General features: G+C 41.6%; 1 protein-coding gene across 1 annotated transcript in view; it reads left to right on the forward strand.

The window, feature by feature from the left end:
- Positions 1 to 25,877, forward strand: part of LOC129624636 (ATP-binding cassette sub-family C member 4-like) — a 364,051-nt gene that overhangs the window by 89,902 nt on the left and 248,272 nt on the right. The window contains exon 10 of the mRNA XM_055542792.1: positions 25,262 to 25,372. Coding sequence (XP_055398767.1) covers positions 25,262 to 25,372 — 111 coding nt within the window. The remainder of the gene's footprint in view (positions 1 to 25,261; positions 25,373 to 25,877) is intronic.

The following is a 25,877-nucleotide window of genomic DNA, read 5'->3' on the forward strand; positions in this document are numbered from 1 at the left end:
TTGTTTTGGGTTTGAGTTTATAAATCTTTTCTGTGATTCCTATCTAGAGAAGCTCCTTTAGCATTTTGTTGAAGAGCTGGTTTGGTGGGGCTGAATTCTCAGCTTTTGCTTGTCTGTAAAGCTTTTGATTTCTCCTTCATATTTGAATGAAATCCTTGCTGGGTACAGTAATCTGGGTTGTAGATTTTTCTCTTTCATAACTTTAAGTATGTCCTGCCATTCCCTTCTGTCCTGAAGAGTTTCTATTGAAAGATGAGCTATTATCCTAATGGGGATGTTATTTGTTGCTTTTCCCTTGCTGCTTTTAATATTTGCTCTTCGTGTTTGATCTTCATTAGTTTGATTACTATGTGTCTTGGAGTCTTTATCCTTGGGCATATCCTTTTTGGGACTCTGAGTTTCTTGGATTTGGGTGGCTATTTCCTTCCCCATTTTAGAGAAGTTTTCAACTATTATCTCCTCAAGTATTTTCTCACAGCCTTTCTTTTTGTCTTCTTCTGGGACTCCTATGATTCAAATGTTGGGGTGTTTAACATTGTCCCAGAGGTCTCTGAGGTTGTCTGCATTTCTTGTAATTCTTTTTTTTCTTTTTTTCTCTCTGCTTCATTGATTTCCACCATTCTGTCTTCCACCTCACCTATCCTATCTTCTTCCTCAGTTATTCTACTGTTGGTTTCCTCCAGAGTGCTTTTGATCTCAGTTATTGCATTATTCATTATTCTATGTCTTTGTTAAACATTTATTGCATCTTCTCAATCCTTGTCTCTAGTCTATTTATCTGTAACTCCATTTTGTTTTCAAGATTTTGGATCATCTTTACTATCATTATTCTGAATTCTTTTTCAGGTAGACTCCCTGTCTCCTTTTCTTTTGTTTGGCTTGGTGGTCATTTATCATGTTCCTTTACATGCTGTATATTTCTCTGCCTTTTCATTTTGTTTAGATTACTGTGTTTGGGGTGGCCTTTATGTAGGCTGGAAGTTTGTGGTTCTTCCTTATTGTGGAGCTTGCTCTCTGTGGGTGGGGAGGACTAGTGGCTTGTCAAGGTTTCCTAGTTAGGGGAGCTTGCTTCTGTGTTCTGGTGGGTGTAGCTCTGTTTCTTCTCTCTGAAGTGTAATGAAGTGTCCAGTATTGAGTTTTGGGGTGTCTGTGGGTTTGGTATGGCTTTGGGCATCCTGTCTTTTAGTGCTCAGTGCTGTATTCTTGCTTTGCTGGATAATTAGCATGGGATATCTTGCTCTGGAACTTGTTGACTCTTTGTTGGAGTTTGGTTTCAGTGTAGGTACGGAAGCTTTTGAATGAACTCTTGTCTATTAATGTTCCCTGGAATTAGGAGTTCTCTCATGTTCTCAAGTTTTGGAGTTAAGCCTCCTGCCTCTGGCTTTCAGTCTTATTCTTACAGTAGGCTCAAGACTCATTTTGAAGAGAATGGGCTGCCTTTCTGGGTGCCTGGTGTCCTCCACCAGTGTTCAGAAGTTGTTTTGTGGAGGTCTTTTGATTAATTTTTAGGGGAGAAGGTGGTCTCTTGGTCCTATTCCTCTGTCATCTTTAGACCACCCTCTGCAGCTATGCAGTTTTACAAAAGAATCTCAAGTGTCTTAGCCTTAGAGTCTGAGGGTCGAACAGTTCCCAGTTATCAAGGATGTATCTCAAGGGCATCTGTGGGGAAGTGGATTTTTTTTTTCCCCCAATCTGAAAGTAATGACAGGAAAAGCTAATAGGATCCCATGGGTGGACTTCCTTGGGCTGACGCTTATCCTTCCCAGCACTGGGGCAACCTGAGAGCTGAGCGTCCTTGTGTCAAGGTGCAGATCCCTGGGAAGGTGAAGGCAGGTCAACCTCCTGGGATCCCAGAGGTGGAGTTAGGCATTCCCAAGGTCTCCAGCATAACTAGTGCTTAGTAGGATTAAGAGATTGTATTCTGAGAGCCAGGCATCCCTCGGTCAGGACATGGATGCCAAGGGAGCTTGAGAGACTTCTTGGGATCCCCTTTACTGGAATTGGGTGTCCCCAGGGTTTCCAGCAGAGGAGTGTCACATGGACCTGAATGGAAGAATTGGTCAGACTTGTTGCTAGTTTGTCCACCTCAGTTGGAAATAAGTAGCATAGCATAGAGCAATCCAAGCCTATGCCCTGAAACTGGGAACCTGGTGGAATAGCTGCAAATCTAAATGTGTATTGTCCTGAGGGATGTAAGTCATTGATTTTTAATTTTAGAAAAATTTTCTGAGTCAACCAATTAGAGCCTTGGAATGGAGAAATCCACCAAGTAACCCAGAAGTGCTAGACATAGATAACTGGCCACAAAGCTAACAATTTGGTTGATTTTTTAAATTAGCATAGGATCATGTCTATGATAGAAAAATATTTGATTTAAATGCAAAGATCTAAGAAATCAAGAAATCATTATAAAGAAAACATGATGAATCATACGAATCAGGTTAAGGCTCTTGGGTGAGTTGTCCTACTTCTGATGTCATCTTTTTATCCTTGTGTGAGTGTAGTTTTCCCCTCTGAGCATTGTTTTAAGGTGGTTTTGAGGTCAGCAGTTCTCTCTATAGGCCACTCCAGTACAGGGACCTTTTGTCAGTGGAAGTTAACCCTAGATCTAATTTTCTTTTAGTTTCACTGTAAATGAGCTAGTTAATACCTGATAAGGGTCCTTCTTTCCAGGTTGGTGATAGTTCTTTGCATTGTGTCTTTTCCAGAACCTATAATCCTCTGGTTGTAGGCCACAGGGCATCTGATTGCCCTCCAAAGACACATTACTGAGATAAGCTTTAGAGACAAATTTAGAGTATCTCTTAATAACTCAAAGTTTTTAGTAATATAACAAAACAGCAAAAGAAGACCTGGCAAGTGAGCCTTGGCAAACATAGACCTTAATTAACAAAACTAGAATTTAATATTCGGAGAAGGCAATGGCACCCCACTCCAGTACTCTTGCCTGGAAAATCCCATGGATGAAGGAGCCTGGAAGGCTGCAGTCCATGGGGTCGCTGAGGGTCGGACATGACTGAGCAACTTCACTTTCACTTTTCAGTTTCATGCATTGGAAAAGGAAATGACAACCCACTCCAGTGTTCTTGCCTGGAGAATCCCAAGGACGGGGGAGCCTGGTGGGCTGCCGTCTATGGGGTCACATAGAGTCGGACACGACTGAAATGACTTAGTAGCAGCAACAGCAGCAGCAGCAGCAGAATTTAATATTTAGTGAAACATAAAGAAAATTTTCCTTCATGAGGACATATTAACTCTGCAGCCAGGGAAGGCTTTATCCCATCAAATAAAAATGAGGTTTGTCACGGGGCTGGGGAAAGCCAAGTGACCATCTTGTGTTTCCCACAACCCTATTTGATTTATAGTTAGTTTACCCATTTTAATTTCCCCAATTTAGGAGTAGACTGTTGCCATGTTTTAAGGACATCAGGATAGTAAGCATCTGACAATGAGGGGTTAATTTTTGTAAAAGCAAAATAAAGATTATGGTACATGTAGATAAAGCTCAGCCTTATTTACTTTACCAGAGTAAGAAAAGCTTTTAAAAACAAATATAAATCAGTTAAAAGCAAAGAAATTCACATTGTCTGTTATTAAATACCACATTCCTAGATAACTTTGTTTTCTTAACAGAGAGAAAAAGAAAATTCAGTCTGGCACCAGGTTACTATTAATTATAAAATTTGTTTATCTGGTTAATCTTAGAAAGTGTTTGCCATAAACCTTAAAGAAGCAGCAGTATTTTTTCAAAGGCATCAGAGTGAAACCATAGAAGACACATTTAGAATGTGATTACATTGCAGTTGACAAAGCAACCTGGTTATTGCTGTGTCATGTAACACTTTAATATGATAATTAGAATTATAACTGACAATATTTTTGCAGGACATATCAGATCTTTATGAATTTCACATAATTTTTAGACTATCTGTATTAGTGTCATTTACCATATAATATAGCCTAAAAAGATTTGTTACTTATTAACAGTATTTCCCATGTACCTTTAACATGTTAAATGAACATAATTAGTTTAATATCTTTCTTTGGGATGCCTCAGGGGCCCTCAGAAACACCTCAAAGTTAGCTAGAAGACAAAACAACTTCATTCGACTTTAATTTAAGGAAGGTTTCCCAAAAATATCTAAAGGGTTTATAACATTCAGTGAGATAGGATCATGAACAACAGTATTCACTTAGCAATAGTAACAAGAGATTTCAAAGGTAAACATAGAACAGATCATTTAAAAGGAAAAGAAACTTAATACCCATTATCAAGGGCAATTTAACATTTTAAGAAAACTTGTACCATGCACCCTACATTTCTTAAGCAACCATAAGTATCCTTTATATCAGTACAGTACTCGGTAGATTGGTAAATATAAATAATTTAAAGCTCTTACCTCATTTGCATCTTCTTTCCTTTAAGGTTTCCTTACATCGCCACTTTCCTTGCTGACAATTTGCAACAGATATAAGCCTATACACAATAAAAGTATCATACAATGTCGGTGACTCAAGACACGTCTGTTAATTAGATCAGCAAACAAACACAGTTCACATGAACCTGAAATTAATTTAGTTTAATTTTTTTGACCACTTCCAATTTGCCTTGATTCATGGACCTAACATTCCAGGTTCCTATGCAATATTGCTCTTTACAGCATTGGACTTTGCTTCTATCACCAGTCACATCCACAACTGGGTATTGTTTTTGCTTTGACTCCATCCCTTCATTCTTTCTGGAGTTATTTCTCCACTGATCTCCAGTAGCATATTGGGCACCTACTGACCTGGGGAGTTTCTCTTTCAGTATCCTATCATTTTGCCTTTTCATACTGTTCATGGGGTTCTCAAGGCAAGAATACTGAAGTGGTTTGCCATTCCCTTCTCCAGTGGGCCACATTCTGTCAGATCCTCTTGAGAAATTTGTATGCAGGTCAGGAAGCAACAGTTAGAACTGGACATGGAACAACAGACTGGTTCCAAATAGGAAAAGGAGTACGTCAAGGCTGTATATTGTCACCCTACTTATTTAACATGTATGCAGAGTACATCATGAGAAATGCTGGACTGGAAGAAACACAAGCTGTAATCAAGATTGCTGGGGGAAATATCAATAACCTCAGATATGCAGATGACACCACCCTTATGGCAGAAAGTGAAGAGGAACTAAAAAGCCTCTTTATGAAAGTGAAAGAGGACAGTGAAAAAGTTGGCTTAAAGCTCAACATTCAGAAAACGAAGATCATGATATCCGGTCCCATCACATCCTGGGAAATAGATGGGGAAACAGTAAAAACAGTGTCAGACTTTATTTTTTTGGGCTCCAAAATCACTGCAGATGGTGACTGCAGCCATGAAATTAAAAGACACTTACTCCTTGGAAGGAAAGTTATGTCCAACCTAGATAGCATATTCAAAAGCAGAGACATTACTTTGCCAACAAAGGTCCATCTAGTCAAGGGTATGGTTTTTCCTGTGGTCATGTATGGATGTGAGAGTTGGACTGTGAAGAAGGCTGAGCAGTGAAGAATTGATGCTTTTGAACTGTGGTGTTGGAGAAGACTCTTGAGAGTCCCTTGGACTGCAAGGAGATCCAACCAGTCCATTCTGAAGGAGATCAGCCCTGGGATTTCTTTGGAAGGAATGATGCTAAAGCTAAAACTCCAGTACTTTGGCCACCTCATGCGAAGAGTTGACTCATTGAAAAAGATTATGATGCTGGGAGGGATTGTGGGCAAGTGGAGAAGGGGACGACAGAGGATGAGATGGCTGGATGGCGTCACTGACTCGATGGACGTGAGTTTGAATGAACTCCGGGAGTTGGTGATGGACAGCGAGGCCTGGTGTGCTGTGATTCATGGGGTTGCAAAGAGTTGGACACGACTGAGCGATTGAACTGAACTGAATTTTTTTTTTTATTGGTGTTTCTTTTTCTTTTTGTTTTAATTTAATTTTATTTTTTAACTTTACTATATTGTATTGGTTTTTCCATATATCGAAATGAATCCGCCACAGGTATACATGTGTTCCCCATCCTGAACCCTCCTCCCTCCTCCCTCCCCATACCATCCCTCTGGGTCGTCCCAGTGCACCAGCCCCAAGTATCCAGTATTGTGCATCGAACCTGGACTGGCGACTCATTTCATATATGATATTATACATATTTCAATGCCATTCTCCCAAATTATCCCACCCTCTCCCTCTCCCACAGAGTCCAAAAGACTGTTCTATACATCAATGTCTCTTTTGCTGTCTTGAACTGAATTTTGAATTTAGAATTATTTGGTTTGTAGGCACTTACTTTTCTTTAGGCCAACTAAATTAGAGCTCATTTATAAATTAGCCTTAATAATATTATCCAAAGACAAAGATACACACTGAGACATACATACATATCCAGATAGAGACTTTATAATTTTTTTGTTTGATCAGAAGAGCCTGACAGGGTAAAGAAACTGGGTAGGGGAAGGAGTGATGGAATCTGGGCTCTCCTTCCCCCTGAGAGATAGGAGAATTTAAATGGAAATTCTTTATGATGCTAGGAGAGTTTTCTGGTTTTTCAGGCTATGGATTATAGGAGAAAGTCCTAGTATTTTAACAGAGGAATTTTGAACACAGAGTAAGGTGGGAGATTGTTCTTCCCGAGTAGAGTGGGTAAGAAAATCCCAGGAAAGAGTAAAGGGCAGAGCACACTGGCTGGTGAGATGGTACGAGCACTAGCAAGCTGCTCAGGGAGAAAGATTCTGGGAGGCAGCAGGACCTGGGGGAGGTAAATTTTTTTATCCCAGGAAAACAAGTTTGTCATTCAGTGGTGCAAACTTGTTGCAGGTAGCAGCAGGTGCCAAGCTCCAACTCCCAGCGCATTGTTTGCCCTGTTGAGAAAAACACAGTCCTAGTACACAAGGCAAACTGGGGGTTGTAGTTGAGGCAGAGTGAGAGAAAGAGGGAGAAAAGTCAGAAGTCTCCAGCCAGAGGTTTAGGCGAGACATGCAGTTTACCTTACATCTGAGGCATGGCACCAAATTGTCAAGTGTGGTTCTTTTTCCTCCATCCTTGTCTTATTGTAGTAAAAAATTAAAATTACAGACCAGGAAAGCTCATGCAGGCAGGATTTATTAAACAAGCGACATGAAACACACTCTTGAGTTGTGAGAGCAGACTGACCTCTGTAAGAGTGGTCCCACCCTGTCTTAGGCTTTCTTTTAATGTCCTTTGTTCCATCTCCTAAGCCATCCCCAGAGCCTGATTTGTTCTGCCCCATGTCAAGCACCTAGTTTGATTTTGGTGTTCTTGTAGAAAATGAGAATTCTGCCATCTTAAAGATATTACTAACAATGTCACAAGGTTGCCAGGGGAAGTGTCAATAACCTCAGACATACAGATGTCACTACTCTAATGGTAGAAAGCAAAGAAGAACTAAAGAGTCTCGATGAAGGTGAAAGAGGAGAGTGAAAAAGCTGGCTTAAAACTCAACATTTAAAACATGAAAATCATGGCATCTGGTCCCATCACTTCATGGTAAATAGATGGGGAGACAATGGAAACAGTGACAGACTTTATTTTCTTGGGCTCCAAAATCACTGTAGATGGTGACTGCAGCAATTAAATTAAAAGATGCTCGTTCCTTGGAAGAAAAGCTATGACAAACCTAGACAGCTTATGAAAAAGCAGAGACATCACTTTGCCAACAAAGGTCCATATAGTCAAAGCTATGGTTTTTCCAGTAATCATGTATGGATGTGAGATTTGGACTATAAAGAAGGCTGAGCACCACAGAATTGATGCTTTTGAACTGTGGTGCTGGATAAGACTCTTGAGAGTCCCTTGGACTGCAAGGAGATCAGACCAGTCAATCTTGAAGGTATTCAATCCTGAATATTCATTGAAAGGACTGATGTTGAAGCTGAAGCTCCAATACTTTGGTCACCTGATGTGAAGAAGACGACTCATTGGAAAAGACCCTGATGCTGGGAACGATAGAGGGTAGGAGGAGAAGGGGATGACAGAGGATGAGATGGTTGGATGGCATCATCCATTAAATGAACATGAGTTTGAGCAAGCTCTGAGAGATGATGAAGGACAGAGAAACCCGGTGTGCTGTAGTCCATGGGGTTGCAATGAGTCGGAAAGGACTGAGCAACTGAAGAACAACAGCAGCGTCAATCAGGGCTTGTAACTGAGACCAACCAGGGAAGGGGTCATGTTGGGTGTGTTTTTCCCACCAAAGGTTTTTGCTGCAGGCTGCAGATTTTTCCTTTGTTTTATTTTACTCTGGCTTTTTTATTTCTTTGTTTGCCTTTTAATTGCCACTTTTTAACTGCCATTTTGGACACCTTTCTCAAACTACCTAACATTTCCTTATATCTGTAGAAACACAGATTAAGGACTGGTAATATTTCAGGCAAAACTTCAAAATTATAACCCATATGTATCAGTTTGTGTGAATGTGTGTGTTCAGTGAAGTCTGACACTTTTGCAACCCCATGGACTGTAGCCTGCCAGATTCCTCTGTCCATCAAATTTTCCAGGGAAGAATACTGGAGTGGGTTCCCGTTTCCTACTCCAGGGGATCTTCCCGACCCAGGGATTGAACCCACATCTCCAGCGAGTTCTTTACTACTGTACCACTTGGGGAGCCCATTCATTAGTTTACTCAATCTTATAGAATTAATCATTTTTACTAGCATTTTCATGAATGAGAAATTCCGTTAAATTTTAAATATCTGACCTGGTTCAGCAGCATGATATAAAAGTTTTCAGAAACCTGTTCTTGTCAGAAGTCCTTCCTTTGACTCTTCTTAAAGATGGAGCAATTTGGAAAGACTCAGCTTAAACTGTCTGCAGATGATTAAGGACTTAAAAAAGCAAAGTTAGAGATCTGATTAGTGTTTTTTGACAAGGAAGTTTAATCAAGTTGTTGGGACATCCTGTATTTTAAGATAACAACTAGAATTATGACTGATACAATTATACTAGTACATATCCAAATTTCAGAAACTTTAACTTTTACCATGTCTGTGTTAATAACATTCATTCATAAAGTATACTCTAAGTAGCTTTATCACTCATGTGATAATGCTCTCCAGTAATTTTATGTACCAAATAATACTAGTTAAGAATTTCTCTTAGATACATCAGGGGCTCTCTAAAGTGTTTTAAAGCTGTCTGGAAGTCAAAAGAACTTTAATGAAAATTGTTTATTTGGAAAGTTTGTGAAAAATTTTCAAAACACTTGGTCAAATAAGGTCATAGATCACTGTGAAACATTACTTCTTTCTTAACCAAAGTGAGAAGACATCTCAAACACAAATACAGATCACTTCAAGGCACAGAAGTTCACACAATCTGTTATCAAAGCCAGCATTCCAGGAGAACTTTGTCCTTCTAACAGAAAGAGAAAACCAAATCTAGTCTTGTACCAGTTTGCTTTTAATAATAAAAGTCATTTAGTTAATTAAATTCAGTATAAACTTAGCCCATCTGTACCATGCACAAAGTTCTTTTTTCAGTGTTGCCTTTCTACAAACCTTTCATCATTTTCTGTATCTGTTATTTTGTTCTTAAATTATCCCATGTTGAAACAACTGCTTAAACTTCCATCATTTAACTTGATTTAGCACAACTCTAAAATTTTACGTTACCAAATATCTGTAGAGATCATTTATATCTAAAAGGCACAAAAAGAGAAATGCAAATTTCTCTTCTAACTCATTATACAAAACTCAGTCATCTTAGCTATTTTCAGGAATTTTTTTTTTCTCCAGTTCTCAAGTTTAAGTTTTAAAAAACAGATAATAGTAATAGACAGTAATGTATATCATTTGCTCACATTCACATGGCTCACTTTAAGCAAAACCACAAAGAGGGAACAGATTAGGACTCAGGCAGGAAGACAACACAGATACCCACACACATATCCTCTGATATAAGCCAAATAGCAGAAGGCCCATTTTGATACAATAGCAAAGCCATTAGGGGTCATTGTTCTCCAGATCTTAGAGAGTATTGAGCATACACAGTGTTACAATAAAAATACAGTTTTCTTTCTTTTACATGAATATAGCTGAAGATCTCCCAGTTTTGCAACATATACCCTAGCGGAACTGTAAGATGGAACAGAGCTCTGATCATCCATTACTCGTGGCTGGTGTCATCAAATATCAAGCAAACAATAATTCAAAATGTTGTCTCAGGATCACAGTTCCCTAGCCCCAAACAGGGAGATTCCAAAACCATGTCCCTTTAGTCAAAATGGGGAGAACCTCAACCAACATGCCATCAGAAATAAAACTGAATGAATGACCAAGGCTAGTCCAAAAGAGAAAATGCTAACCAGTGCTGCACTACAGGCAAAGCCCAACTCAATGCATCATCACACATGAGCTGCACTATTCACCAAAGACATCTCAGTTGGCCAGTGCAAGTACTGACACACATACAAACAACAAACGTATGGTCCCACATACAAAGAATCAGCCCAGGTATAGCCCCCAAATTCCACCTCCATTTCCAGATGGAGGCCGCAGAGTGACCTGGCTCCCAAAAGAGAATGGACACAGAGTGACTCACCCCCAAATGATACAAAAGCATATAAAATATGGTTTCACAGACAGAAATTCAGAGGAGGTGTAAAAATTTTTATATCCATACCCAGATAGAGGCCTCTAAACAGATTGGCCCAGCTCTCTAAAGAGAACAGACCCAGAGTGGCTCACTTCCTGTAAGAGAAGCAGCCCAAATGGAGTAGAGAGAGTTCCCAGCCTGCACAAACTGGAATGACTTACCTTCCAAGCAACATTGAATGTGGACTGCAGCTCTGGACATTTCTTTGCTCCAAACAGTCTTGTGCTATGAGGAAGTTGGTACCTCTCAAGGACAGTGCCTCCCAGTTCCCTGGAGCAAATGAGCTCCAGCAGCCTCTGGGGACTCAGATAAGGGGCTTTCTGTGGCTGGAGTTGACCTACTATGGGCACAGACTCTTGGCTGCCTTGCCAAATTGTAACTGAAAGCAAGTTCATGTGCCTGATGTACAGTGAGGCCAAACAATAAGGAAATGTCAGAGTTTGGAGCAGAGCAAGGTTTATTGTAGGGCCATGCAAGGAAATGGGTAGCTCATGCCTGCAAAACTCCAAAATCCCCAAAGGATTTCAGGAAAGTATTTTTAAAGGCTAGGTAAGGGAGAGGGGTCACAGGGTATATGATCAGCTCATGTACAATTCTCTTGATTGGTTGATGGTGAGGTAAAAGGACAGTGTCACAGGGGTTAACATTATCAATCCTTAGGCTTCAAGGGACCTGGGAGCTATATGCTTATGGTCATCAACTAGTTAACATCTTCCTTTAGATGGGGGTTTTCACATCGGTAAAACAACTCAGGAAATATGATTCAAATACTGTCATGTAGTTGCTTCAAAGAGGAGTTAAAACAGGATATGGGGAAGGGATCTGTCTTGGGAAGACCCCATAGGGTCCTGCTTAGTTACAGATAAAGGCCTATGAAGGACTGGGGTGGATGCAGGGTGGGAGGATAAAGGTAGGCATGTCAGTGAGTGTTCAGGAAGAAGATGGAAACCAACCTGGCTGTGAGAAAAGGTTCCTGTTGGGACAGAGGGATATGTGATGGGAAAAGCAGGTTGGGGCTACTGCAAATATGCAGGCGCTCACATTGGTCCTAATTGTACTGAGGCTGGAGGCTTGGCTTTGCAAGCTGCATAAGATGACATATCCCCTAAATTCACCTAAATGCACTGATGTTTATTTCTCAGGGACTGATAAACTTTGAGCAATCTGTTAAAGCACCAAGATAACTCACAAGATTCTATCAGTTCTTTGGTCTTGAATTGTGTCCTTTAATTAAGAAAATATGAATTGCATGTTCATGTGCATTTAATTCAGGTTCTGGAATGATTATTTGATCCAAGTAAAGTAGTTTCTTTCCTATGCTTTGGTTTCTCAAATCCCAGTGAGTGGCATCAAAATCTTGCTTGGGTAGGCCGATATACTCCCTACTTTCAGGAAGGATTCCTGGAACTTGGAAGCAAGAGCTCTGTCATTCCTCATGGGGAAGAATTTTAATAGTTTAGAAAAAGTGGTTGGTTGGAACAGATACTAAAGACCAAATATTCTGAGGTGAGTTAGAAATAGGCACTCAGAGAGACTTTGATGATGATTGAGTCCTGTACCTAGTGGTGGCCATGCACTTGTTACATGCAGGTAGGGCATCACCTGCTCGTTGCTTACTGGTTCCAATCAGCAGTACTTTAATCCCATCACAACGCTGGGAGCTGGTCAGCAAGAACAGTATTTTAGTTGTGACTCCTCACTTTTTACTTTCACTGTTACTGAATTTTTGCAAATGTATCTAATGTGTGTGTCTTTTTTTTCTCCTAAAGAAGAGGATTTAAAACAGTTATCTGTGTGTAATAGTAGATTTTTGGTGTTAGCTGTAGTGTGGGAAAAAGTGTTGGGAATATGTGTGTTGATAAGACAAGGGACACTGTGAAGAAGTAAAAGTTTTTGATTAGCTGATAGGAGAGAGGGAGACAAAAGGCCAGACATGAAGCGGAAAAGGCCTAGAAGTTTCTGAGGTAGGAAGACTCTGCAGTGCCCACAGCCTGGTGGGCCCCAGGGCAGAGGGTGTGGAGAAAACTGGAGAGCCTTGGCGAGGGTGGGGCATGCACTCTGCACTGCTGCTTCAATTATTTTGAAGTGGAAAGAACAGAGAGTGGATGAACAGGGAAAGGATGATAAAATGGATTTTGAGCAAGTTTTAGGAACCAAGGAAAGTCTCAGAGGAAAGGAGAGAAGATTCTAGCTTGAGCATTGACACTCATGACTGATTGGATTTGGCTTGGGCCACTCTGAGAAAGCCAGGGTGGTGACCCACAGCTCACCAACAATGTGGATGTTCTGATATCATCCTGGATGGGTTCCAGTGACATCTGTGCCAGGCTTTATGCTTGGTCATAGAATCTCCATGTAGTATGTAAGTAATCATTGCCCTGAAGGAGTGTGGTCTCTGGTGGGACAGTTGGTGGGAAATACTGCTGCTGGATGAAGAGTTGTAGGAGGAGAGGGAAGGATAAAGGATCATGGTGGAGAGGATAATTCTTGGAGTGGAACTGGGTTGAGGGATAGCTCATTCAGCAGTGGTTGAATTGTTGAGTATATGCCCTCAGGGATAAATTGGAATTAAGGAGTCAATTGATCCAGGTCTCCAGGTCCAAATCCTTATTTAGGAGGTGACATGTGATTTAGGTTCTTGTCAGTCATCTAAGGGAGGTGAAAATCTTCATCCCTTGATGGTGTCCAGAGGACTCTGTCTGGCATTTTGAGATTTGGCAGCAAAGGAATTTGTGAAAGTCCTTAAATCAAGAGCTATGGGGGAGGAAAATTGCCTAATTGAGCAATTTCATCTCTTTTCTGCATGGGATTATTCAAGAGTGGTGTGGTGACAGCTGGTCTTTGTCTGACTTCGTCCTGTTCAGAGCAACATTGATCCTTTCAGTTAATAACTCAGCAGCCCAGGTGGATGTTATTATCTCCAGGTGTTCTCCCCACTTTCCAGAGACTGATACTGAGAGGTTACTTGACTAGTTCAAGGTCATACAACCAGAGAGTGGTAAAACCTAGACTCTAACACAGGAAGATTTCCACCTGAGGTACACCAAGTACAATTTTTTTTTCTCTTTAAAAAAAATAGTGGTAAAATGCACAAATCATAAATTTACTATCTTAACCACTTTTAAGCATTTGATTCAGGGTTGTTATGTACATTCACATTATAATACAACCTATTTTCAGAACCCTTTTCATCGTGCATTCAGTTCAGTTCAGTCACTCAGTCGTGTTTGACTCTTTGCAACCCCATGAATCACAGCACGCCAGGCCTCCCTGTCCATTACCATCTCCCGGAGTTCACTCAAACTCACGTCCATCGAGTCGGTGATGCCATCCAGCCATCTCATCTTCTGTCGTCCCCTTTTCCTCCTGCCCCCAATCCCTCCCAGCATCACAGTCTTTTCCAATGAGTCAACTCTTCGCATGAGGTAGCTAAAGTACTGGAGTTTCAGCTTTAGCATCATTCCTTCCGAAGAACACCCAGGGCTGATCTCCTTTAGAATGGATTGGCTGGATCTCCTTGCAGTCCAAGGGACTCTCAAGAGTCTTCTCCAACACCACAGTTCAAAAGTATCAATTCTTCGCCACTCAGCTTTCTTCACAGTCCAACTCTCGCATTCATACATGACCACTGGAAAAAAATATAGCCTTGACTAGACGGACCTTTGTTGGCAAAGTAATGTCTCTGCTTTTGAATATGCTATCTAGGTTGGTCAGAACTTTTCTTCCAAGGAGTAAGCGTCTTTTAATTTCATGGCTGCAGTCACCATCTGCAGTGATTTTCAGTTCAGTTCAGATCAGTTCAGTCACTTAGTTGTGTCCGACTCTTTGCGACCCCATGAATCGAAGCACGCCAGGCCTCCCTGTCCATCACCAACTCCCGGAGTTCACTCAAACTCACGTCCATCGAGTTGGTGATGCCATCCAGCCATGTCATCCTCTGTCATCCCCTTCTCCTCCTGCTCCCAATCCCTCCCAGCATCAGAATCTTTTACAATGAGTCAACTCTTCGCATGAGGTGGCCAAAGTACTAGAGTTTCAGCTTTAGCATCATTCCTTCCAAAGAAATCCCAGGGCTGATCTCCTTCAGAATGGACTGGTTGGATCTCCTTGCAGTCCAAGGGACTCTCAAGAGTCTTCTCTAATACCACAGTTCAAAAGCATCAATTCTTCAGCGCTCAGCCTTCTTCACAGTCCAACTCTCACATCCATACATGACCACAGGAAAAACCATAGCCTTGACTAGACAGACCTTTGTTGGCAAAATAATGTCTCTGCTTTTGAATACGCTATCTAGGTTGGACATAACTTTCCTTCCAAGGAGTAAGCGTCTTTTAATTTCATGGTTGCAGTTACCATCTGCAGTGATTTTGGAGCCCCCCAAAATAAAATCTGACACTGTTTCCACTGTTTCCCCATCTATTTCCCATGAAGCGATAGGACCAGATGCCATGATCCTTGTTTTCTGAATGTTGAGCTTTAAGCCAACTTTTTCACTCTCCACTTTCACTTTCATCAAGAGGCTTTTTATTTCTCTTCACTTTCTGCCATAAGGGTGGTGTCATCTGCATATCTGAGGTTATTAATATTTCTCCCGGCAATCTTGATTCCAGCTTGTGCTTCTTCCAGCCCAGCGTTTCTCATGATGTACTCTGCATAGAAGTTAAATAAGTAGGGTGACAATATACAGCCTTGACAGACTCCTTTTCCTATCTGGAACCAGTCTGTTATTCCATGTCCAGTTCGAACTGTTGCTTCCTGACCTGCATATAGGTTTCTCAAGAGGCAGGTCAGGTGGTCTGGTATTCCCATCTCTTTCAGAATTTTCCACAGTTTATTGTGATCCACACAGTCAAAGGCTTTGGCATAGTCAATAAAGCAGAAATAGATGTTTTTCTGAAACTCTCTTTTCTGGAACTCATCCTGCATTAGTTTGTCATTAAACACTAACTCCCCAGTCCCTTTCCAGCCCCTGGAAACCACAGGACCACTTTGTTTCTCTCTAAATTTGACTGCTCTGAGTATCTTCATGTAAGTAGAATCATACAGTATTTATCCTGTGTCCATTTTACGCCCCCTACCTCACCATCAGTGTGTAAGTGCCCAGTTTTTTCACATCCTTGCTAAACCTTCTCTTTTCTTCTTTGTTCTCCCCATATTAGTTCCTCTAAAATGTGTGAAGTGGTGTCTCATTTCCCTAATGGTTAGTGATGTTGAGCATCTTTCCTGCTCAAGCAGAATTTTACAGTAGACCTCTCAGGCAGGATGTCATTATCTGGGTAAGTCCCAGTGCTAATTTCCTGAGTGATTTCTGTAGGGAATAACTGTAGGATAAATGACCCAACATCTTTTAAGCAAGTTTGGTAATAAAAACTTATAGATTTATACTTTTGTTTTGGAATGAAATTGAGACCTAGAAATATTAAGGGTCATGAAAGTACTGAACTGGAATGGAGTAGGGGAGCAGTGGGGAGGTGGGCCTTCAAGGCCCTGGTTCCTCATTACCACTGCTGGGAGTAGAATCCAGTCTTCTGACTCCTGGACCAGGGTCCTTTAGGCATGCCAGACAGGGTTTGCACAATCTGAAGCTCAGTCTCTTATTGCTTATTTAATAATTCATAGACATTCATTTATTTAACATATAATTCTTGAGCATCTTCTCTGCACTATATATTGTGCTAGAAATAAAGCAATAGGTATAAGAAATCTGATCTCCACTTTTACGGGTTATTATTGTTTCACCTTGAAACTTTCCTAACCCTGGCAAAATCAGTACATTGATCTTAGTCTTTGGGCTATCTCTGCATATTAATTATTATCACTTACACAGTGCATACTGGATTTGAATGGGGTTTTGTGGGGTGATCTTCTATTTAGTTACTGCTTTCTCCTGTTAAAATTAATAAATAATTTGCAGAGATAATTTGAGATTATATAAATATCATACTCCACATCAAACTTTTACCCATTAGTTTTAAGTTCCATGGATAATTTTCTAACTCCATTGTTGCTTCTATGTTTGTTTCCATTCTAGAATGGAAAAGCTTTCCCTTCTCTCTTGTTTATGTTACAGTAAGGATTCATGGATTCATTCATTATTTAGTGGGTTATGATTCATTGCCATATATTTTAATTTTTTTTCTAAAGGCAATATTGTTTATTATTTCGGGCTGTGCTGAGTCTCTATTGCTGTGTGTGGGCTTTCCTTGTGAAGAACAGGGGCTATTTTCTAGTTGTGGTTTGTGAGCAGTGGTCTCTCTTGTTTCAGAGCACGGGCCCTAGAGTGAGTGGGCTTCAGTAGTTTCAGCTCTTGGGCTCAGCAGTTGCAGCTTATGGCTCTAGAGTGCTGGCTGAGTGGTTATCCTGTGACACGTGGGATCCTCCTGGACCAGGGATCAAAGCTGCCTTGCCTGCATTGGCAGGCAGATTCTTAACCACTGAGCAACCAAAGAAGCCCCATTTATTTATTTATGTTCTTGAAGTATCCCAGGTTTATCTAGTGAGAGCCCTTCAAGTTGACTTTTCTGTCCTTTCTACACATCCTCATGATTCTGTTGAAAAAAAAATTCACAACATGAAAGTTGGGAATTACAATTTATTTGCCAGCAAATTTGGAAAACTCAGCAGTGGCCACAGGACTGAAAAAGGTCAGTTTTCATTCCAATCCCAAAGAAAGGCAATGCCAAAGATTGCTCAAACTACAACACAATTGCACCCATCTCACACACTAGTAAAGTAATGCTCAAAATTCTCCAAGCCAGGCTTCAGCAATATGTGAACCATGAACTTCCAGATGTTCAAACTGGTTTTAGAAAAGGCAGTGGAACCAGAGATTAAATTGCCAGCATCCGCTGGATCATCAAAAAAGCAAGAGAATTCCAGAAAAACATCTATTTCTGTTTTACCGACTATGCCAAAGCCTTTGACTATGTAGATCACAATAAACTGTGGAAAATTCTGAAAGAGATGGGAATACCAGACCACCTGACCTGCCTCTTGAGAAACCTGTATGCAGATCAGGAAGCAACAGTTCGAACTGGACATGGAATAACAGACTGGTTCCAGATAGGAAAAGGAGTCTGTCAAGGCTGTATATTGTCACCCTGCTTATTTAACTTCTATGCAGAGTACATCATGAGAAACGCTGGGCTGGAAGAAGCACAAGCTGGAATCAAGATTGCAAGGAGAAATATCAATAACCTCAGATATGCAGGTGACACCACCCTTATGGCAGAAAGTGAAGAGGGACTAAAAAGCCTCTTGATGAAAGCATATTAAAAAGCAGAGACATTATTTTGCCAACAAAGGTCCGTCTAGTCAAGGCTGTGGTTTTTCCAGTGGTCATGTATGGATGTGAGAGTTGGACTGTGAAGAAAGCTGAGCGCTGAAGAATTGATGCTTTTGAACTGTGGTGTTGGAGAAGACTCTTGAGAGTCCCTTGGACTGCAAGGAGATCCAACCAGTCCATTCTAAGGTAGATCAGTCCTGGGTGTTCTTTGGAAGGAATGATGCTAAAGCTGAAACTCCAATACTTTGGCCACTTGATGTGAAGAGTTGACTCATTGGAAAAAACCCTGATGCTGGGAGGGATTGGGGGCAGGAGGAGAAGGGGATGACAGAGGATGAGATGGCTGGAAGGCATCACCAACTCGATGGACATGAGTTTGAATAGACTCCAAGAATTGGTGATGGACAGGGAGGCCTGGCATGCTGCGATTCATGGGGTTGCAAAGAGTTGGACACGACTGAGCGACTGAACTGAAATGAACTGAACTGATCTGAACTGAGGCAAAATGAGGACTGCAGCCTGGGGGACAGCCTTAGAGAAATGGCTCCAGGGAGGCAAGAGGAGGAGCTAGGATATATAGGTGTTTTGAAACAAAGGGGAAGTCGCCAGGAACATCAAAAGATTATTGTAAATTAAAGTAAATCCAATATCCCAATTAAGGAATTTAGTGCTTTTATATGTATGGGAAGACGAGTCTAGACTCACTGAAGTTATTCCTTTGATATGTATCTCTGTTATCTGGAGCCAGTATCCTGTGTTTCCATGTGCTCAGTTTCCTTAGGGCTCATCACAGGGAATGGCTGCAGAGAGTGACTGAGGTCTGATTGCTACTACATGGCAGGTATTCTTTTCCTTCCTGAATTTCCGCAGGGCTCACTAATTCCTGCTGATGTTTGTTACTTCCTTGTTTACTGATATTGCAGGAAATATTTAATTTCTTAAAATAATTTCATCTCTCAATTCCTTGCACACTTCCTTATTTTATGGTGCAAGGTGTTCCAGGCCTGGCTTATAATTTCTCTGGCTGTTGTTTTTCACCTACTGATAGTGGTTCTGCTCCTGGAGATGCCTGGGGCTTTGCTCACTTGTGTTCACACTAGTTATAGCAGCACCCACAGATGTTCCTTTTTTGGAACCAGTGTTGTGACCTGACCTGTACTTGTAGTTCTTAGGATTGTGAGACTAGTCTCAGCAACAACCATTAGGGAACTTTGAAAAGGCAAGGTTTATCACTCACATGTCTTGGAGGGCACAAGGTACATGTTGGGTGACACAGTGATGTCCTGGATGAAAGAGAGAGAGTTCGGTTCAGTTCAGTTCACTCAGTCATGTCCGAGTCTTTGAGACCCCAGGGACTGCAGCACGCCAGGCTTCCTTGTCCATCACCAACTCCCAGAGCTCACTCAAACTCATGTCCATTGAGTCAGTGATGCCATCCAACCATTTCACCCTCTGTCGTCCCCTCCTCCTACCACCTTCGATTGTTCCTAGCATCATGGTCTTTTCTAATGAGTCAGTTCTTTGCGTCAGGTGGCCAAAGTATTGGAGTTTCAGCTTCAGCGTCAGTCCTTCCAGTGAATGTTTAGGACTGATTTCCTTTAGGATGGATTGGTTGGATCCCCTTGCAGTCCAAGGGACTCTCAAGAGTCTTCTCCAACACCACAGTTCAAAAACATCAATTTTTCGGCACTCAGCTTTCTTTATAGTCCAACTCTCACATCCATACATGACTAATGGAAAAATCATAGCTTTGACAAGACGAACCTTTGTCAGCAAAGTAATGTCTCTACTTTTAAATATTCTATCTAGGTTTGTCATAGCTTTTCTTCCAAGCAGCAAACATCTTTTATTTTCATGGCTGCAGTCACCATCTGTAGTAATTTTGGAGCCCAGGAAAATAAATTCTGTTACTGTTTTCACTGTTTCCCCAACTATTTGCCATGAAGTGATGGGACTGGATGCCATGATCTTTGTTTTCTGAATGTTGAGTTTTAAGCCCGCTCTTTCACTCTCTTCTTTCACATTCATCAAGAGGCTCTTTAGTTCCTCTTGACTTTCTGCTATAAGGATGGTGTCATCTGCATATCAGAGGTTATTGATATTTCTCCCAGTAATCTTGATTTCAGCTTGTGCTTCATCCAGCCCAGCATTTCTCATGATTTACTCTGCGTATAAATTAAATAAGCAGGGTGACAATATATAGCCTTGAGGTACTCTTCCTAATTTGGAACCAGTTTGTTATTCCATGTCTGGTTCTAACAGTTGTTCTTGACCTGCATACAGATTTCTAAGGAGGCAGGTAAGTTGGTCTGGTATTCGCATCTCTTGAAGAATTTTCCAGTTTGTTGTGATCCACACAGTTAAAGGCTTTAGCGTAGTCTAGGGAGAGAGTATTTGGATCTGGGTTTCTGCCTTTTTGGTTTTGAGAGTGTGGTGTCTAGTGTGGAACAGGTTCACTCTTTATTGGTTAATTAAAACATGAGAGTGGGAATTAAAAAAAACAGGAAGAGAGAAGCAAGCAGGCAGTGAGATAATCTGTTATCATGTCAACCTGAACTTTCTACAAAAGGGAACTTTGTGGGTGAGCTGGCCTGGCTCTTTATCTAGTCATGTAGCTGGCATGTGTTCACTGGAGGTGAATGTTTTTGAAATGGATGTCTCCATAGCTTGATGTTAGGAAATTGCCTTATAATCAAAACAGCTAATTGTCAGGTGCTTGCACACAGTCTCCCAACCTTAAAGTTAGCCATTGCTTCAAGGAGCCTGGTTCCTTTTAGGAAAAAATGTATTAAAAACAAGGATCTAGATGAAGAGGAACAAAAGGCACAAAATTCCAGTTACAAATAAATCATGAAAACTTAATGTCCAGGTTAGTAACTATAGTTAATAATACTGTATTGCAGACTTTCCTGGTGGTCCAGTAATAAAGAATCCACCTGCCAATACAGGGAACACAGTTTCAGTCCCTGGTCTGGGAATATCTCACATGTTGCAGGGCAACTAAGCCCATGGAGCATGGAGCCCATGCTCCCCAATAAGGGAAGCCATCACAATGAGAAGCCTGAGCACCACAACTCGAGAGTAGCGCCTGCTCGACACAACTCAAGAAAGCCCATTCATAGCAATGAAGACCCATTGTAACCATAAATAAATAAAGTTAAAATTACCTCCCCCAAACTACTAAAATACATTGAAAAATTACTATATTGCATATTTGAAAGCGCCTAAAGTGCCTAAGGGAGAAGGCAATGGTAACCCACTCCAGTACTCTTGCCTGTAAAATCCCATGGGTGGTGGAGCCTGGTAGGCTACAGTCCATGGGGTTGTGAAGAGTTGGGCATGACTGAGTGACTTCACTTTCACTTTTCACTTTCATACATTGGAGAAGGAAACAGCAACCCACTCCGGTGTTCTTGCCTGGAGAATCCCAGGGACGGGGGAGCCTGGTGGGCTGCCGTCTATGGGGTCGCACAGTGTTGGACACGACTGAAGCTACTCAGCAGCAGCAGCAGCAGCAGCAGCAAAGTACCTAAGAGAGTCGATTGAAAAAAAATTGCAGAGCCTAAATATTGACAGTTATGTTTTATTCAGTAGCTATTCTTAAGACTTCAAGTCTAGGAGGAAGCATCTCAAGTAACCCTGAGAAAAGTGCTCTAAGGAGGTGAGGGTATAGAGCCCAGTTAGATAGGAGTTTTTCCCTAATGGACAGGTAGTCCGAACATCAAAATATTCTTAATGAAAGAAAACCAGATATCTCAAAAAATTTAGTGATTTTCTTTGAATGGGAAGATGCAGGAATCTGGGCTCATGGAAATCATTCCTTTGATATGCACCTCAGTTATCTGGGGCCAATATCCTGTGTTTTGTCATCCTGTACTCCCTCTGGGGTCACTATTGGGGGTTGCTGCAGTTTGGCCCTGTTGCTGGGAAGGATTGAGGGTAGGAGGAGGAGGGGCAACAGAGGATGAAATGGTTGTATGGCATCATCAGCTTAATGGGTATGAGTTTGAGCAAACTCTGGGAGATTGTGAAGGGCAGGAAACCCTGGCGTGCTGCAGTCCATGGGGTTGCAATGAGTCAGACATGACTGAGCGACTGAACAGCAACAACATATAGCATGGTTTTTTGTTTGTTTGTTTCCTTCCTGTGTTCCCAAAGGACTCACCAGTTCACTCACTCAAAGGGAGGCGACTGCAATCATTGATGACTCTGATATCCTTTGTTTACTGATATGGGAAGCAGTATTTTATTTCTCAACTGTGAAAGTTCTCATCACAAGAAAAATATTTTGTAATTGTGTAGGTTAAAGAAACAAAACCTCTAACATTTGGGCGCTGGAATGTTCTTTGCAGCTGGTGTGTCTTTGCTTTTAGGACCCCTTCAGTGTGGAGAAGGAAATGGAAACCCACTCCAGTGTTCTTGCCTGAAGAATCCCAGGGACTGGGGAGCCTGGTGGGCTGCCGTCTATGGGGTTGAACAGAGTCGGACACGAATGAAGCGACTTAGCAGCAGCAGCAGTAGCAGTGTGTAGAGCTAGGGCATATATATGAAAGTATTGTTGATTAGTCATTAAGTTGTGTCTGACTCTTTTGTGACCCCATGCACAATAGCCCGCCAGGTTCCTGTGTGCCTGGGATTTCTGAAGCAAGATGCTGGAGGGGGTTACCATTTCCTTCTCCAGGGGATCTTTCTGACCCAGGGATCGAATCCATGTCTTCTGCATTACCAGGTGGATTCTTTACCAATGAGCCACCAGGGAGGCCCATATATTCTCCCCAATCATATCTCTATATATTTAAAATGTAGACTTTTCTTTTTAATAAAGCCCATTAATATAGGGTTCTAATTAGAGATTGTTACTGAGTCCAAGCCCACTATACTTGCCTCACAATAGGCTGATGAATCTGACAGACGAGCTGCTGAGGCAAGGTAGAGACTTTAATTGGGGAACTGACAGAGAAAATGGCAGGCTCAGTTCAGTGGCTCAGTTATGTCTGACTCTTTGTGACCCCATGAACCACAGAATGCCAGGTCTCCCTGTCTATCACCAACACCTGAACTTTACCCAAACTCATGTCCATTGAGTCAGTGATGTCATCCAACCATTTCATCCTCTGTGGTCCCCTTCTCCTCCTGCCCTCAACCTTTCCCAGCATCAGGGTCTTTTCAAATGAGTCAGCTCTTCACATCAGGTGTCCAAAGTATTGGAGTTTCAGCTTCAACATCAGTCCTTGCAATGAACACCCAGGACTGATCTCCTTTAGGAGGGACTGGTTGGATTTCCTTGCAGTCCAAGGGACTCTCAAGAGTCTTCTCCAACACCACAGTTCAAAAGCACCTATTCTTCGGTGCTCAGCTTTCTTTATAGTCCAACTCTCACATCCATACATGACTACTGGAAAAACAATAGCCTTGACTAGACAGACCTTTGTTGACAAAGTAATGTGTCTGCCTTTCAATATGCTATCTAGGTTGGTCATAACTTTCTTTCTAAGGAGTAAGCTTTCTTTTAATTTCATGGCTGCAATCACCATCTACAGTGATTTTGGAGTCCCAAAAAATAAAGTCAGCCACTGTTTCCACTGTTCCCCCATCTATTTGCCATGAAGTGATGGGACCAGATACCGTGATCTTAGTTTTCTGAATGTTGAGCTTTAAGACAACTTTTTCACTCCCCTCTTTCACTTTCATTAAGAGACTCTTTAGTTCTTCTTCACTTTCTGCCATAAGGGTGGTGTCATCTGCATATCTGAGGTTATTGATATTTCTCCTGGCAATCTTGATCCCAGCTTGTGCTTCTTCCAGCCCAGCGTTTCTCATGATGTACACTGCATATAAGTTAAATAAGCAGGGTGACAATATACAGCTTTAATGAACTCCTTTTCCTATTTGGAACCAGTCTGTTGTTCCATGTCCAGTTCTAACTATTGCTTCTTGATCTGCATACAGGTTTCTCAAGAGGCAGGTCATGTGGTCTGGTATTCCCATCTCTTGAAGAATTTTCCACAGTTTATTGTGATCCACACAGTCAAAGGCTTTGGCATAGTCAATAAAGCAGAAATAATGTTTTTGGAACTCTCTTGCTTTTTCCATGATCCAGCGGATATTGGCAATTTGATCTCTGGTTCCTCTGCGTTTTCTAAAACCAGCTTGAACATCAGGAAGTTCACGGTTCACATATTACTGAAGCCTGGCTTGGATAATTTTTAGCATTACTTTACTAGCGTGTGAGATGAGTGCAATTGTGCGGTAGTTTGAGCATTCTTTGGCATTGCCTTTCTTTGGGATTGGAATGAAAACTGACCTTTTCCAGTCCTGTGGCCACTGCTGAGTTTTCCAACTTTGCTGGCATATTGAGTGCAGCACTTTCACAGCATCATCTTTCAGGATTTGAAATATCTCAACTGGAATTCCATCACCTCCACTAGCTTTGTTCATAGTGATGCTTCCTAAGGAGCACTTGACTTCACATTCCAGTATGTCTGGCTCTAGTTGAGTGATCACACCATCGTGATTATCTGGGTCATGAAGATCTTTTTTGAATAGTTCTTCTGTGTATTCTTACCACCTATTCTTAATATCTTCTGCTTCTGTTAGGTCCATACCATTTCTGCCCTTTATTGAGCCCGTCTTTGCATTAAGTGTTCCCTTGGTATCTCTAATTTTCTTGAAGAGATCTCTAGTCTTTCCCATTCTATTGTTTTCCTCTATTTCTTTGCATTGATCCCTGAGAAAGGCTTTCTTATCTCTCTTTGGTATTTTTTTGGAACTCTGCATTCAAATGGGTACATCTTTCCTTTCTTCCTTTGCTTTTTTTCTTTTCACAGCTATTTGTATGGTGTCCTAAGACAGCCATTTTGCTTTTTTGCATTTCTTTTTCTTGGGGGTGGTCTTGATCCCTGTCTCCTGTACAATGTCAGGCTAATGCCTCAAAATAACCATCTTATTGGTGTCTGGATACCAGATTCTTTTATAGATCACAGAGAGAAAAACAATAAGGAGCTAAAGTCAAAAGGTAAAATAGAGAGGCAGAGGCAGTAAAGTAAAAGGGTCTTCAGTCTTTCAAACCATCTCCAAGGGAATGACTAGCCTTTGGAAGGGGTGTGTTAAGCTCTTCCACTCACGGGTAGGAAGGGACAAACTATCTCTCCATGAGCTGAACAAAGGCACTGTAGTTTACAGTCAATCAGAAGGGCAAGAGTTCTTTTATGAGGCCATTGTGTATGATTTTACTAATAAAAGCAAGTCAAAGAAACAGTTTTCAACATGGAGTCAGAATTGGCTTCTTCTCTGCAACAAGATGTGTAGTTTGAATTTACATCTCTCTTCTTTTCTCTTAATTTTTAACAGGTGGATAAATCCCTTGTTTAAAATTGGTCACAAACGGAGATTAGAAAAAGATGACATGTACTCGGTGCTTCCGGAAGATCGCTGCCAGCACCTTGGAGAAAAGCTGCAAGGGTGAGCACCGGCAGCAGGGAGAAGGGGAGGGAGAGCGAGAATTTCCACATGGGGCTAAAGGTATGTGTGTGTGGTGGTGGTGGGGGTGGGGGGAGGGCTTTGCCTTCCCCTGGGTTCTTCGGAGCCTCCTCCCCTGACCTGGTATACTCACCCGTCTCAGGCTAACCCTGGTCTTAGCCCACTTTGGAGGTTCGGGGAGTCTATGTTCCCTGTGCATCTGTGCAAGGATGTGGGAGGGAGCCCACAGTCGAGGCCTTGGAGGCTGAGCTCTGTCCTGGGTGTGGGGTCCCTGGAGTGTTACTGAGTCCAAGCTCACTCTGCTCACCGCATGACAGACCAATGAATCTGAGAGACAAGGTATTGAGGCAAGGGATATGACTTTATTCGGAAATCGGGCTGACCCAGAAGATGGCAGACTGGTGACTCAGAGTAACCATCTTGTGGAGGTCTAGATGCCAGGTTCTTTTGTAGAGTCAGAGAGAAGGAAGCAATGAGGAACTAAAGT

The sequence above is a fragment of the Bubalus kerabau genome, chromosome 12, assembly GCF_029407905.1.
Source record: "Bubalus kerabau isolate K-KA32 ecotype Philippines breed swamp buffalo chromosome 12, PCC_UOA_SB_1v2, whole genome shotgun sequence".
In the NCBI taxonomy this organism is placed as follows: domain Eukaryota; kingdom Metazoa; phylum Chordata; class Mammalia; order Artiodactyla; family Bovidae; genus Bubalus; species Bubalus kerabau.